General features: G+C 44.9%; 2 protein-coding genes across 2 annotated transcripts in view; one reads left to right on the top strand and one right to left on the bottom strand.

The window, feature by feature from the left end:
• Positions 1-16,334, top strand: part of APOO (apolipoprotein O) — a 105,718-nt gene extending 89,384 nt beyond the window's left edge. The window contains exon 9 of the mRNA XM_084640806.1: positions 15,985-16,334. The gene's annotated coding sequence lies outside the window, so the exon portion shown is untranslated. The remainder of the gene's footprint in view (positions 1-15,984) is intronic.
• SAT1 (spermidine/spermine N1-acetyltransferase 1) lies at positions 7,530-11,015 on the bottom strand. Its single transcript, XM_084640847.1, has 6 exons — positions 10,765-11,015; positions 10,246-10,297; positions 10,074-10,157; positions 8,629-8,730; positions 8,503-8,543; positions 7,530-8,077 (listed from the first exon to the last, which is right to left on the bottom strand). Exons 1-6 carry the CDS (start codon positions 10,828-10,830, stop codon positions 7,907-7,909), a joined length of 516 nt encoding a protein of 171 aa, XP_084496973.1. The 5' UTR covers positions 10,831-11,015; the 3' UTR covers positions 7,530-7,906.
• Positions 16,335-16,741: the final 407 nt, after the last annotated feature.

Here is a 16,741-nt window from a genome sequence, read left to right as displayed (position 1 = left end):
TCATGGTAGGACACTTTACCACTCCAGGCCAGTAACACGTACTCGGGAATCATTGTAGAACAAAGCATTGCAGTGTATGTTTGCTGGCATTCAAACAACATCCGTTCTTTATCTCTCTGTGTTATCCTCAGGAGAGTGAGATATCATTCATGGTCACCTGGTTGAAATAGAGTGCTTTTCTTCAGGGGACACTCAGAGGAGCCCATTCCTGCTGGGCTGTTTGCCTGTGGCTAAACAGAAATGTTCCCCGCTGTTAGCCACGGGGAGGGGGGAAGGTTGAGGGGATAGTGATGTGGTGGGAGGAGGCAAAATGCGACCTTGTAACGAAAGCACATGTGCTATGTATGTAATGTTAACAGCAAGGTTTACCCTGAAAGAGTGTAGCCACTGTTTTATAAAATGTGTCTTTTTAAATACCGCTGTCCCTTTTTTTTTCTCCACCAGCTGCATGTGTTTCAATGATCACAGGATCTTCTCCTTCCCAGAGGCTACTGAAGATTAGAAAGAAAAAAAAACGCACTCGCGATGAAATGTTCTCCGAGCTCATGCTGTCCTCCCACACTGACAGAGCACAGATGAATGCGTGGAGGCAAATAATGTCAGAGTGCAGGAAAGCACAAAATGACCGGGAGGAGAGGTGGCGGGCTGAAGAGAGTAAGTGGCGGGCTGAAGAGAGGGCTGAAGCTCAAATGTGGCGGCAGCGTGATGAGAGGAGGCAGGATTCAATGCTGAGGCTGCTGCAGGACCAAACCAGTATGCTCCAGTGTATGGTTGAGCTGCAGCAAAGGCAGCTGGAGCACAGACTGCCACTGCTGCCCCTCTGTAACCAACCACCCTCCTCCCCAAGTTCCATAGCCTCCACACCCAGACGCCCAAGAACGCGGTGGGGGGGCCTCCGGCCAACCAGCCACTCCACCACAGAGGATTGCCCAAAAAAAAGAAGGCTGTCATTCAATAAATTTTAAAGTTGTAAACTTTTAAAGTGCTGTGCTTAAAGTGCTGTGTGGCATTTTCCTTCCCTCCTCCACCACCCCTCCTGGGCTACCTTGGTAGTCATCCCCCTATTTGTGTGATGAATGAATAAAGAATACATGAATGTGAAGCAACAATGACTTTATTGCCTCTGCAAGCGGTGATTGAAGGGAGGAGGGGCGGGTGGTTAGCTTACAGGGAAGTAGAGTGAACCAAGGGGCGGGGGGGTTTCATCAAGGAGAAACAAACAGAACTTTCACACCGTAGCCCGGCCAGTCATGAAACTGGTTTTCAAAGCTTCTCTGATGCGTACCGCGCCCTCCTGTGCTCTTCTAACCGCCCTGGTGTCTGGCTGCGCGTAACCAGCAGCCAGGCGATTTGCCTCAACCTCCCACCCCGCCATAAACGTCTCCCCCTTACTCTCACAGATATTGTGGAGCACACAGCAAGCAGTAATAACAGTGGAAATATTGGTTTCGCTGAGGTCTAAGCGAGTCAGTAAACTGCGCCAGCGCGCCTTTAAACATCCAAATGCACATTCTACCACCATTCTGCACTTGCTCAGCCTGTAGTTGAACAGCTCCTGACTACTGTCCAGGCTGCCTGTGTACGGCTTCATGAGCCATGGCATTAAGGGGTAGGCTGGGTCCCCAAGGATACATATAGGCATTTCAACATCCCCAACAGTTATTTTCTGGTCTGGGAATAAAGTCCCTTCCTGCAGCTTTTGAAACAGACCAGAGTTCCTGAAGATGCGAGCATCATGCACCTTTCCCGGCCATCCCACGTTGATGTTGGTGAAACGTCCCTTGTGATCCACCAGAGCTTGCAGCACTATCGAAAAGTACCCCTTGCGGTTTATGTACTCGGCGGCTTGGTGCTCCGGTGCCAAGATAGGGATATGGGTTCCGTCTATAGCCCCACCACAGTTAGGGAATCCCATTGCAGCAAAGCCATCCACTATGACCTGTACATTTCCCAGGGTCACTACCCTTGATATCAGCAGATCTTTGATTGCGTGGGCTACTTGCATCACAGCAGCCCCCACAGTAGATTTGCCCACTCCAAATTGATTCCCAACTGACCGGTAGCTGTCTGGCGTTGCAAGGTTCCACAGGGCTAGCGCCACTCGCTTCTCAACTGTGAGGGCTGCTCTCATCTTGGTATTCATGCGCCTCAGGGCAGGGGAAAGCAAGTCACAAAGTTCCATGAAAGTGCCCTTACGCATGCGAAAGTTTCGCAGCCACTGGGAATCGTCCCAGACCTGCAACACTATGCGGTCCCACCAGTCTGTGCTTGTTTCCCGAGCCCAGAATTGGCGTTCCACAGCATGAACCTGCCCCATTAGCACCATGATGCATGCATTGGCAGGGCCCATGCTTTCAGAGAAATCTGTGTCCATGTCCTGATCACTCACGTGACCGCGCTGACGTCGCCTCCTCGCCCGGTATCGCTTTGCCAGGTTCTGGTGCTGCATATACTGCTGGATAATGCGTGTGGTGTTTAATGTGCTCCTAATTGCCAAAGTGAGCTGAGCGGCCTCCATGTTTGTCTTGGTATGGCGTCCGCACAGAAAAAAGGCGCGGAACGATTGTCTGCCGTTGCTCTGACAGAGGGAGGGGCGACTGACGACACGGCTTTCAGGGTTGGCTTCAGGGAGCTAAAATCAACAAAGTGGGTGTCTTTACATCAAGGAGTATTTCAGGCAGGACTTCACGGAGGGTTCCAATAAGAAATGGTGCACCTAAGTTATCGTTCTTATTGGAACAAGGAGGTTAGCCTGGCCTCTGATTGATACATGGCTAGATTTACCTCGCTGCACCTTCTCTGTGAGTGACTGCAGTGTGACCTAGAGGAATGAGTTCCCTAGACAGGGGAGGAGGCAAATGAGTACAAAACAAATCTGGTCTATTTCTTGTTTTGACCCACTCCATCTATCTTTTACATCTTTGGCTGGCAGCAGACGGTGCAGAAGGACTGCATGCCATCCACATCTCATGGCTGCTCGGCAGAAGATGGTACAGTACGACTGCTAGCAGTCCGTATCGCCTGCCCGCTCACCATAAGACGGTTCAATAGGACTGACTGCAGGACTAAAGAGAATGACCTGGTCAAGTCACTCCAAATTTAGTCCCTGCGCCCATGTCTGCCCAGGCGCTCCTGATCGACCTCACAGAGGCGACCAGGAGCACCTCGGACATGACGATGACGGCTACCAGTCGTACTGTACCGTCTGCTGCCACAAGGCAAGGGGTTGCTGCTACTGTGTAGCAATGCCGTACCGCGTCTGCCAGCACCCAGGAGACATAGGGTGACGGTTACCTGAGCGGGCTCCATGCTTGCAGTGGTATGGCGTCTGCACAGGTAACTCAGGAAAAAAGGCGCGAAATGATTGTCTGCCCTTGCTTTCACGGAGGGAGGGAGGGAATGGGGGCCTGACGATATGTACCCAGAACCACCCGCGACAATGTTTTAGCCCCATCAGGCATTGGGATCTCAACCCAGAATTCCAATGGGCAGCGGAGACTGCGGGAACTGTGGGATAGCTACCCACAGTGCAACGCTCCGGAAGTCGACTCTAGCCTCGGTACTGTGGAAGCGCTCCGCCGAGTTAATGCACTTAATGCACTTAGAGCATTTTCTGTGGGGACACACACACTCGAATATATAAAACCGATTTCTAAAAAACCGACTTCTATAAATTCGACCTTATTCCGTAGTGTAGACATACCCTAAGGTGCCACTAGTACTCCTTTTCTTTTTGCGAATACAGACTAACACGGCTGCTACTCTGAAACTCAAGCGTTAGATACCCAAACCCCACTGAATAACTATTTTAGGCGCCTTTTGACCATCCCAGCCAAAATCAACACCTATTCAGTGGACTGGAATACTTCCTCTTCTAAAACTTTTGTTTTAGAGTAGGGCTGGCAAGAGATTAAAAAAATTAATTGCAATTAATTGCACTGTTAAATCATAATAGAATACTATTTATTTCAATATTTGTGGATGTTTTCTACATTTTCAAATATATTGATTTTAATTACAACACAGAAAACAAAGTGTGCAGTGTTCAGTTTATTTTTGATTACAAATATTTGCACTGTAAAAAACAAAAGAAATAGTATTTTTCAATTCCCCCATGGCAAATACTGTAGTGCAATCTCTTTATCATGAAATTTGACTTTACAAATGTAGAATTATGTAAAAAAAAAAACAAAAAAAAAACACCCAACCCTGTATTCAAAAATAAAACAATATTAAACTTTAGAGCCTACAAGTCCACTCAGTCCTACTTCTTGTTCAGCCAATCAAGTTTGTTTACATTTGCAGGAGATAATGCTGCCTGCTTCTTGTTTACAAGGTCACCTGAAAGTGAGAACAGGCGTCTGCATGATACTTTTGTAGCCAGCATCGCAAGGTATTTGCATGCCAAATGCCCTAAAGATTCATATGTCCCTTCATGCTTCAACCACCCTTCCAGAGGTCATGCGTCCATGATGATGACTGGGTTTTTCTCGATAACGATCCAAAGCAGTGTGGGATGACGCATGTTCATTTTCATCATCTGAGTCAAGACGCCACCAGCAGAAGGTTCAGTGGTTTGGGTTCTGTAGTTTCCGCATCAGAGTGTTGCTCTTTTAAGACTTCTGAAAGCATGCTCCACACCTCGTCCCTCTCAGATTTTGGAAGGCACTTCAGATTTCTAAACCTTGGTTTGAGTGCTGTAGCTATCATTAGAAATCTAACATTGGTACCTTCTTTGCGTTTTGTCAAAACTGCCATGAAAGTGGTCTCAAAACAAACATGTGCTGGTCATCAGCCGAGACTGCTAGAACATGACATATATGGCAGAATGCGGGTAAAACACAGAGCAGGGGACATACTGTTCTCCCCCAAGGAGTTCAGTCACAAATTTAATTAACATATTCTTTTAATGCGTATCATCAGCATGGAAGCCTGTCCTCTGGAATGATGGACGAAGCATGAAGGGACATACGAATGTTTAGTATATCTGGCATGTAAATACCTTGTAATGCTGGCTACAAAAGTTCCATGTGAACGCTTGTTCTCACTTTCTGGTGACACTGTAAATAATAACCAGGCACCATTATGTCCTGTAAATGTAAACAAACTTGTTTGTCTTGGTGATTGGCTGAACAAGAAGTAGGACTGAGTGGACTTGTAGGCTCTAAAGTTTTACATTGTTTTGTTTTTAAGTGCAGTTATGTACCTGACACAGGATGCTAGGCAGGCATCCTTGAGCTACCCATTATGCCAGCTCCCATTAAGGGAGGTAAATTGGAGCTGGCTAGAGAAACCTCTACCTGACTGACAAAAGGGAAGTATGTGCCAGCCTAACTAGCTTGGGGCTATATACAGTCCCAGAGGAAGGAAGCCAGAAAGTGGTAGCTCTTCCTTCCTGGCCTGCAGCAACTAAGAAATTCCTAGGGCTGAAACCCCCATGCTGTATGTGGTAAGAAGGCAGTGGGATTGCACACTGTGAATAAACTGCACTGGTGATTGTTGAACCTGAGGGTCTCCTGGGAGTGGTTTTTGAATTCAGCAGAGACAGGAACAAAGGGGACCCTGCTACACCCTGAGACAGTAACAAAGCAACCCTCCCCCCCACACACACATCTGTAAGTTTCACTTTCGTGGTAGAGAGATTGCACTACAGTACTTGTATGATGTGAATTGAAATACTATTTCTTTTATCATTTTTAGTGTAAATATTGGCAATCAAAAATATCAAGTGAGTATTGTACACTTTGTATTCTGTGTTGTAATCAAAATCAATATATTTGAAAAATGTAGAAAAACATCCAAAATATTTAATAAATTTCACTTGGTAGTCTATTGTTTAACTGTGCAATTTAAAGTGCAAATAATCACCATTAGAGTTTGTGTGTGTTAACAGCAATTAATCAGAAGCCATACTTTAGAGTAGTTATTTGCATGTACACCACACATGCTGTGGTACGTTATGAGTACTCAATATTTAAGAGCAAGCAGTCAAATTCAGAAGTTCATTACATTTATTTAAACTACATCTAGTGTCACTGAACTCTATTAATAAAGGAATTTTTAATTGTGGCCTTAATTTTCTAGAAGTCCAGGCTAGGTTTGTATTTCTTTTAAAAAAAGATTTAACTAGTCCCAAACACTTATTACATTAAATAAATAAGTGATTGCAATACAAGAAGAAAGTTATCTAATTAGACTGAAATGCTGGAGGAGCTATTTAAATGCAAATACCTTTTTAAATCCTTCATCAGATAAATGGAATCACTAAACAAAACTTATGTTTATTTTGACCTGCCATTCCTGAGGGACAAGGCTGTTACAAAAGTTACCTAGCTATAAGAGAATGAGGTGGGTCTTTGTATTGCAGTTCAGTGAGATGATTCCAGTCCCAAAACCACTTACACAGAAGGTCTAATTGTAAACTCAAAAGTTGTATTGGTATAACTTTTGGTGAGGGGTTTTGTTTTTTTTAAGTCAATCTACCAGTACAAGCCTTAGTGGGGAGACAGTTATACTGGTACAACGTATTCCCATTCCTGTACAGGATTAAGCTAATCAGTGTAACCACCTCTATAACGATTTACTGAATTAACTATGCTGGTAAAACCCTTCTAATGTAGATTAAGGCTCCAGTAGTGAGGTTGATAGTTTTGTACTTCAGCCAGTCCAAGCACCATTCAGATATAAAGAAAACAAGTGGAAGTTACTTTAACTATAAGCCTGGCATGTTGCTTTCATTATCACCCTCACTTCCTTCTGCTTGCCGTTCAGGTATAGAGTCCAGCTAGTTTTATGAAAATCACAAGTTCCCTCCCCCTTAAAATTGTTATACTATAGAACAGCTGCATAAGTAGGATAATGATCTTTGGGCATTTGTTGCCCTATGCACAGATAATTTTGTTCATGTTTTGGTATCTTTCGAACAACTTCTTTAAAAAGGACAGCAGTTAGTTACAAGTAACCCCACCACCTGTTCTTGTGTTTGAATTGGTTTTAATACGAATTTAGTTAAAGCTGGTACAAAATGCTCACAAATACTCTTCAGTCAATTTAAACATGATTTATTGACTTAAGTTGGAAGCGAATCCAAGTTAAAACAGTATAAACCAGATTTGAATTGATGTGTCCACAGAGAGGTTTTATACCATCCAACTAAATGAATTAAAAGCCAATTCTAGTTTAACAAATGCAATCTGTATTTTAGATAAGGCCTCTTTACCTACGGATATTAACAGTATTGCCTCTAATTACTTTAAATATAAGAGAGAAAGTTTCAGACCTACATATTAGCCCCCGCCCCCCCCTTTTTTGTTTTTTCATTTGGGGGAAAAATGGTTTTGAAAAATGCAGATCCTAAATTGGAATGGTGGACAGACGTGTAGTTGCCAGTAGCTACATTAGTTGCCAGAAAAACTCTTTCAAGTCCTTGTGATGCTGATAGGCAGTGGTTACTTATTGCTGCAGGAAATAAAGTGACCAAATGAAGGCCACTTTACTTGTAAGAATTCAACCACACTACACTAATGCCATTAAAGTGAAAATACTATACTTTATTTTATAAGAGGAAATTAAAACAAAAACCCTGCCAGTGTGTACACTGTACACATTTGAATGACACTCACAACAATGAAGTTTTATTCAATATACATTGAAAGATCACTAGCCCACACTGGTGAAGGATGATGTTTACAAGCAAATAAATTGGACTTCACAGACGTCACTTCCTGTAAAATTGATGTTTCAAGTCCAGATGACAGCAACAATTATACTACAATAGCCCTGGTAATGGAGCTTTTGAATTTGTGTCCATGCTATTTATTCCACTACAAACTGTATAGAAAGCAAGGCAAGAGTTTATTCAGAGTATGATTCATAGATAAGATTTGTCATTTGCCGGAATAATTCCTCACTCTTCAGTTGCCATTTTCAACAGATGTTCTTTGTCAATTCTGAAGAGCCTCCATCCTTCCTCAGTGGACAGATCAGAAGCACCTCTTCTCTTGTAGAACCTGATTGAAGGTTCGTTCCATTCTGCGACTACAAAGTGCATGCTGCTACAGCGGCATTTGAGAGCAACCTATAAACATGTAACCAGTATATTGATTAGGTATATAGCAATCTTATTTGTTGTGTACACAAATCTATCCTTCCAATCACTATTGACAGGGAAGAGTCCTCAACAATATGATTCATTTTGAAGTGGACACCACTACTAAAATGTCTGCAGCTGTTTTAAATACAGCAGTTTCCTCCTTTGTCCCTCATCTCCATTGTGCCTATCACAATTCTGATTTTATGAAGAATCAGATACTAACTCACTAGAAGTTTACAAAATCTGATAAGCCTGCCCCATAAGTCCATTTATCCACTTTACTAGGGCAACTGAATCACTCACTTTCAAGTACTGTTAAAGGGTAATAATTCAGACAATTGACAAACACACTTGCTTCTCTGCTGTTGTCTCATGCTAAAAATCTAATGGAGAAAGGAAAAACTACTTACCTGACTCAGATTCTTCAGAATTTCTGAACCAATGCCAAGTCCTAAAAAGTCAAGAAAATTTAGTTGTAATTTTTAAAACACATATACAATAAACAATACGTTTAAAAACTATTCCTTAGAACATACCTCTGAACTCTGGCATTACAAAGAAATCTTCAAGGTACAGCAGTTTTCCAATCCATGGATCATAAGTGAAGTAGTACATGGCAAAACCCACAATAAGATGTCCTGTAACAAAGGATTACATTACATCCGCAAAACAAACAAAACAAAACAAAACCCCTTATTTTTGAAAGGCAACAAGATTAGTACATTTCAACTTACATGCATATAACCTAAACACCTAGGTTTGCTTTCCTGTACATGCAACTATTAATTTATTAACTGTTAAAAGCCTGATTTAAGAATGGAAGTTTGCAATAAGCATATTGAGGTGTAGGTAAAATAGGAATTCTGATAGCTTGAGATCTGTGTTGTGGAATGAAGATTAACCTGGTTCCTTGAAGGCAGTGTTTACAGTTATAGTAAACAAACAACGAACAACTAAGGCTTTCTGCTACAAACACAGTATACATACCCTACTGATTTATCAGTATGTCCACTTTGGATTGTAAATTGGTTTACATTTTACACGGCAGTTCAGAATATGGTGGCAGTTAACTCAATTCTGCTTTCTTAAAAATCAGAACACAACACTAATAGTAGAATCTAAAAACACACACCTTTAAGTCTGTCTTCCAATTAATATTTCTCAAAAATTGCTCAGTGGGCAAACCAGGAGTGCTCACAGGCAGCCATTAGTTAACATAATGGCATCTCCAGCACTGCCTCAACTGTGTTCCCACTGATAAAGTGGTAGTCTGTCTCCTTTATCCTGGGCACCAGAAATAAATCTACTTTGGCCAACAGCTTTCCTTGTTTGCTTGAAAAAACTCTGTGGCTCACCCTGTAAGAGGAGCCAACTGGTCAGTGCAAAACTGGTACCCTCTTCCAACATCATCCCACTCAGTCCTAAAACTTGAGAATTCAAATCATGTTGTTAGCCATAATGCTTTGCACATACTCATACGAAGAGTGTGCATTCAGAATTTCTGATCTACCGTGTGTTTTGGGTAAATGCTTGGGAATAGTACTTGTCCCTGTTAGACCTTACCTCATGTATCATGATCATCTACTTTATTGTGTAACGGATCTTTTAGTTACCTCCCCGCCCATCCATGTACACGGAAGGGCCATGTACATGGCGAAGCTAGAGACTGTAACCTGAAGATTGGGGACAAATTAAAGAAAACATGTGATTCAACAGGATTACATTAAGGTAAATTAGGGTCAAACAAGAACAACCATTTAATGAAATGGAATTACAGTACCATATATATTATACCTGGTCTCCAGGATGGTTGATCACGTTAGAAAAACATAATGATTCTTCTATTTCAATAGTTGTATTTTAGTACTTTCTTCTTACCCAAGTTCACAGCTGCAGCTTTATGTATAATCAGTAGCTTTAAATAATGTGTTATGTACATCCTGTGCATTTCTGATTCTAAAAACGTAGCAGGAAATCTTACCTTCAGCTGTCCACTGTTCTTCGGGCACTTCTGCAACAAGACAGTGGTAGAAAGGATGGTCACCAAAGCCATCTTCAAGCAGATCTACAAGAGAACAATAAGCTGATATATATTATATATTAACTGTAGTAGGATTATCATCAAATCAAACGCACAGCAGCTAATTCGTTACCTTTTTCAGTTAGGACTACTTGATCCTCCATATCCTCATATTTAGCTAGTTCCTTTAAAAAAAAATAAACAGATAAAAAAAAAGAAGTATAGATACACAAATATACGTCCACGCGTGGAGGAGACATTTCCTACCCGAGTGCAGTTTACACAAAGCAGCGCGGAGAGGAAGCCACTTGCCCTGTGCAGAGGGTGAAGACCAAGCAGCCCGTTACAGCTGAACTGAACGCAAACAACTTGTTTTTGCCAAGTCGGCGGGGCAAAGGTGTCCTCCACGCTCCAGCTCTGAAGGGCTGGGCCGACAAAACCCGGCTGGGGCCGGGGCCGGCGCTGGGTCCGGGGCGGGGGGGACGTTTCTGTCCCCCTTCGCGCGACAAGGGCAAAGGTTCGGATCACAAGAATGACAAACTCTCCCGCCCCCCCCCAGCCCCCGCCTCCCGCTCCGCGCGCCACCTCCCCCCCCCCGCCTCCCGCTCCGCGCGCCACCTCCCCCTCCCCCCCCCCGCGCGCAGCCGGTCACCTTGATGAGGCGCAGCAGGTCGGGGCAGTCCTCGGGCCGCGCGCTACGGATGCGGAACGGGGCCATTTTCGGCGGCGCTTCCCCCTGCGGCCCCCCCGGCTGGCGAGTACCCGGTACGTGAACAGGAGCAGCAGCAGCTTGTTCATTCGTGTCCCCGGCGCGGCGGCTCAGTCAGGCTCCGAGCATGGCGCGGTGGCGAGCCCAGACCAACTACGCAGTCCCGGCTCCGCGCTGTGTGGAAGGGGGGCCCTCCGGGCGGCCCTTATTTATCGGCAACAGGCCCCGCCTCCTCCGGCCCCTCCGCCAATGGCCCCACCCCCGCTCAGGCCCTCAGCCAATCACAGCGCTCCTGACCCAAGCATTACCTCACTCCTCCAGAAACTGGGGGCGCGGCGCGTGCGTCTTGCCAGCGTGAGGCCCGGAGCGCGCGGCCGGCAGCGCCCCCTGGCGGGCAGAGGCTGCTGTCTTGCTCCAGGAGGGGCGAGCTCTGCTCCAAGGACTGTGACTCCCTGACCCACAGAAACTTCAGCGCCGAGGTTGGGCCCTGTGGCCTTTGGTCTGCGAGCTCCTGGGGGCAGGGACTCTCCCCCTGGGGTGTCAGGGAAATGCCCGCAAGGCAAACAACAGGCACTGCCCCAGGGCATGGGGAGACTAACTGCTGCAAAGAGTCCTGTGGCACCTTATACACAAACAGACATATTGGAACATAAGCTTTTGTGGGTGAATACCCACTTTGTCGACTGCATGTAGTGGAAAATTTCAGATGCAGGTATAAATATGCAAGCAAGAATCAGGCTAGGGTTAAGGAGGTTAGTTCAATCAGGGAGGATGAGGCCCTCTTCTAGCAGTTGAGGTGTGAACACCAAGGGAGAAGAAACTGCTTATGTAGTTGGCTAGCCATTCACAGTCTTTGTTTAATCCTGAGCCGATGGTGTCAAATTTGCACGTGAACTGAAGCTCAGCAGTTTCTCTTTGAAGTCTGGTCCTGAAGGTTTTTTTGCTGCAGGATAGCTACCTTTAAATCTGCTATTGTGTGTCCAGGGAGGTTGAAGTGTTCTCCTACAGGTTTTTGTATATTGCCATTCCTAATATCTGATTTGTGTCCATTTATCCTTTTATATAGGGACTGTCCAGTTTGGCCGATGTACATAGCAGAGGGGCATTGCTGGCCCATGATGGCGTATATTACATTGGGGGATGTGCAGGTGAATGAACCAGTGGTGGCGTGGCTGATCTGGTTAGGTCCTGTGATGGTGTCACTGGTGTAGATATGTGGGCAGAGTTGGCATCGCGGTTTGTTGCATGGATTGGTTCCTGAGTTAGCGTTCCTATGGTGCGATGTGTAGTTGCTGGTGAGAATATGCTTCAGGTTGGCAGGCTGTCTGTGGGCGAGGACTGGCCTGCCTCCCAAGGCCTGTGAAAGTGTGGGATCGTTGTAGATCACTGATGATGCGTTGGAGAGGTTTTGGCTGAGGACTGTATGTGATGGCCAGGGGAGTTCTGTTGGTTTCTTTCTTGAGCTTGTCTTGCAGCAGGAGGCTTCTGGTTACACGTCTGGCTCTGTTGATCTGTTTCCTTATTTCCTCGTGTGGGTATCGTAGTTTTGAGAATGCTTGGTGAAGATCTTGGTCTCTGTCTGAGAGGTTGGAGCAAATGCGGTTGTTCCTCAGCGCTTGGCTGTAGACGATGGATCGTGTGGTGTGTCTGGGATGGAAGCTGGAGGCATGAAGGTAGGCATAGCGGTCGGTGGGTTTTCGGTATAGGATGGTGTTAATGTGACCATCACTTATTTGCACCGTTGTGTCTAGGAAGTGGACCTACCGTGTAGATTGGTCCAGGCTGAGGTTGATTGTGGGTTGGAAGCTATTGAAATTGTGGTGGAATTCTTCCAGGGTTTCCTTCCCATGGGTCCAGATGATGAAGATGTCATCAATGTAACAGAGGTAGAGAAAGGGCGTGAGTGGAGGAGAGCTGAGGAAGCATTGTTCCAGGTCAGCCATAACAATGTTGACATATTGTGGGGCCATGCGTGTGCCCATAGAGATGCCACTGTTCTGGAGGTATATATTGTCACCAAATTTGAAATAATTGTGCATGAGGATAAAGTCACAGAGCTCAGCAACCAGTTGTGCTGTGGCATCATCAGGGATACTGTTCCTGACAGCTTGTATTCCATCTGTGCGTGGGATGTTTGTGTACAGAGCCTCTACTACATTCCTGGTGGCTAGGATGGTGTTTTCTAGAAGCTCACCAATGCATTGTAGTTTTCTCAGGAAATCAGTGGTGTCACAGAGATAGCTGGGAGTGCTGGTGGTGTAGGGTCTGAGTAGAGAGTCTACATATCCGGACAGTCCTTCAGTGCCAACATTTTTATGGCTGACCTGGAACAATTCCACCACGATTTCAATAGCTTCCATCCCACCATCAACCTCAGCCTCGACCAATCTACACGGGAGGTCCACTTCATAAACACCAAGGTGCAAATAAGTGATGGTCATGTTAACACCACCCTATACCGAAAACCCACCAACTGCTATGCCTACCTTCATGCTTCCAGCTTCCATCCTGGACACACCACACAATCCATCGTCTACAGCCAAGCGCTGAGGAACAACCGCATTTGCTCCAACCCCTCAGAGAGAGACCAACTCCTACAAGATCTTCACCAAGAATTCTCAAAACTACGATACCCACATGAGGTAATAAGGAAACCGATCAACAGAGCCAGACGTGTAACTAGAAGCCTCCTGCTGCAAGATAAGCCCAAGAAACAAACCAACAGAACTCCACTGACCATCAGTTTGGCCCTCTGCTATGTACATCGGCGAAACTGGACAGTCCCTATGTAAAAGGATAAATGGACACAAATCAGATATTAGGAATAGCCATATACAAAAAACTGTAGGAGAACACTTCTATCTCACTGGACACACAATAGCAGATTTAAAGGTAGCCATCCTGCAGCAAAAAAACTTCAGGATGTCCCTGCTTCTCCTCCCAGTGCTTGCCACAACTGTTTTGCGGCATAACAAGCTGTGGGAGGAGGGAGGGGCAGAAATGTGGCATGCCCAGGGAGCAGGCAGGGAAGAGGCGGGGCCCGGGTGGGGATTTGGGGAAAGGAGTCCAGTGGGGGCAGGGAGGAAGCGGAGTGGGGGAGGACTTTGGGTAAGGGGTTGGAATGGGGATGGGGCAAGAGTGGAGTCGGGGCAAGGCCGAGTGGGGGGTTGAGCACCCACCGGCGCCAAGAGAAATTGGCACCTATGCCCCATTCCACTGAAATATGCTGACTATGTGTTATTCCAGCTGTGATAAATGAGAGTGGGGACACCCAGCCAGCCAGTTGGCTATGGAATCCCTCTTGGTGGTTGTTCTCTACTTGCTTTACCTGTAAAGGGTTAACAAGCTCACAAGTGAAAGAAAAGGAGTGGGCACCTGACCAAAAGAGCCAATGGAAGGGCTAGAACTTTTTAAAATTGGGGGAAAAACCCCCTTCCCTTTGTGTGGAGTTGTTCTCTGGGAAAGAGGGGAGCAGTTATGCTGTGAGAAGTTTTAAGCCACATATAAAAAACCATCAGATCATACCTAAAGATTGCTTATCTGAAACCTCAGAAAAGTAAGTAAATTAGGGAATGTCTAGGAAGATGCAATTAGGGTTATTTCTTTTATTGGCTTGTGGACTCCTCTGTGCTAACCCCAAATGCTTTTGTTTGCTTGTAACCTTTAAGCTGAACCCCCAAGAAAGCTAATTTGGGTGCTTAATTTTTGGAATTGCTCTTTTAAAATCTAGCAATAGCCTGAGTTTTCAGATGTATTGTCTTTTTGTTTTTAATAAAATTTACCTTTTTTAAGAACAGGATTGGATTTTTGGTATCCTCAGAGGTTTGTGCATATGTTGTTTAATTAGCTGAGGGCAACAGCTAATTTCCTTTGTTTTCTTTCTCAGCTCTTCCCCAGAGGGGGGTGGGTGAAAGAGCTTGAGGGTACCCCACAGGAAGGAATTCCCAAGTGTACCTTTCTGGATTCAAAAAAGGCGGGTTTTGCATTTGGGTGGTGGCATCTTCCCATCCAAGGTCATACAGAAGCTGTAACCTTGGGAGTTTAATACAAGCCTGGAATGGCCAATATTAATTTTTAGAATCCTTGCAGGCCCCCACCTCTGCACTCCAAATACCAGAGTGGGGAATCAGCCTTGCACCAGCTAACATGGTTTGCTTTCAAATTTAAAAAGGTTAAAAAAAAGTGCTGAAATGGCAGAAATAGTTTTATGGGCCAGTTTTCAGAGTAACAGCCGTGTTAGTCTGTATTCGCAAAAAGAAAAGGAGTACTTGTGGCACCTTAGAGACTAACCAATTTATTTGAGCATAAGCTTTCGTGAGCTACAGCTCACTTCACGATGTGTAGTGTATAGTAAAGTGGGCCAGTGTATAGTACAAAATATAGAAAAGAGGAAACAAAAGGAAAATGATACACTAATACTTACGTCTCATAGCCTACACACTATACTGATTAGTGGTAAACAAACACATGTGTAGCTGGCTTGCTAGATCAATCAATTACAGGTAAAAATTCATTTCAGCAGAGGATCCAAACAAGAAAATTTTGTCTATATGTTAGCATGAAGGGCCCGTTTACTCTGGCCTTGCATAGGGGTGAAGGCAGTACTGGCCCTGAATTTGGAGCTAGGAAGATGACCCAACAACAGCCATTATGGAATGGATGTTGAAGGAATGAAGGGGAAAAAGTGGGAAGGAAAAATGTCATTAGACCTCTGTAAATTGGGCCCTGGAAAGTTTAGACAGTGCCCTCAAAGACAGAATGCTGATTGGTTACTGCTGCAGGCAGAGGTTACCTATTGTGAAATATAGTAGCATGGAAAAACCATGAGGACTTGAGTTGGGTAATGTATGACGTAACTGTAAACGTATTCAGCTTTTCCTAGAAATGACTGTAATAGGGAGGAAGGATTTCATTTTTAACAACTTATTAAACTAAACAGGCAAACCCATATTGAGACCTGGTGTAAGCTGGGAAGTGATGCCTGCTTACATCAGGTCTGAATGTACTTGGAATATTTATTTGATCTTTGCATTTATTTCATACACCATAGTATCTGAGCACCTTTGGTTGGTAAAAATACTCTCTGAAGAGTTTTAGTTTTCTAAAAAGTTGTAATATTTTGGCATAATTTGGTGCTGACATAAGTCCTAATTTTTTCCACAGGGGTGCTCCAGCCCCAGAGAACCCACGGAGTCGGTGCCTATGCCCTAGACACTGCCAACACACTCTTATCAACCTCCTGGCTCCAGTCTGTACCCACGGCCTTCCACTCTTCCCCCGTCACAGTCCAGCACTACGGACTCCCAGTACCCACTGCACTCAACACCCATCCCTCCATAGTTTGGCCCTGCTGAAGTACAGTACCTGCTGCAGTACAGTACCTGCTGCACTGTAATCCAAGGGAGAAGGTTGGTTACGATACCTGGACATACACAAATCTTCAGCCATCCCTGGACCCCACCTCCTCCTGGGACTTTCCCTTCCCCCATCCCCCTCAGTGCTGATGTGTTGTTTTTTGTTTGACTCTCTCCTCTGGTTGTTGTTTTTTAATAAAAATTGTGTTGGTTTGAAAGCAATCTTTAGTCTATTAATTGAAAGCAAACAGAGTCCTGAAAAGCAACAGACAGTTATGTTAAACCTTCATATTGCATCGTCTGCACCAATCACAATCCTCCTAGCATTACAAGCAGTGCACTCCCGAGCATAGCAACAAATATTAGTGGCTTTCAGCTTCAAACTGCTGCCTCAAGGTATCCCTGATCCTTATGGTCCCACACTGTGCCCCTCTAATAGCCCTGGTCTCTGGCTATTCAAACTCAGCCTCCAGGCGCTGAGCCTCAGTGGTCCAGCCCTGAATTAAACTTTCATCCTTCCCTTCACAAATATTACGGAGCATACAGTACGCGGCTATAAGCATTGG

The sequence above is a fragment of the Lepidochelys olivacea genome (genome assembly GCF_965140295.1).
Source record: "Lepidochelys olivacea isolate rLepOli2 genome assembly, chromosome: 1".
In the NCBI taxonomy this organism is placed as follows: Eukaryota; Metazoa; Chordata; order Testudines; family Cheloniidae; genus Lepidochelys; species Lepidochelys olivacea.
The sequence above is the reverse complement of the archived record's forward strand: the minus strand, read 5'-3'. Positions and strand labels throughout refer to the sequence as shown.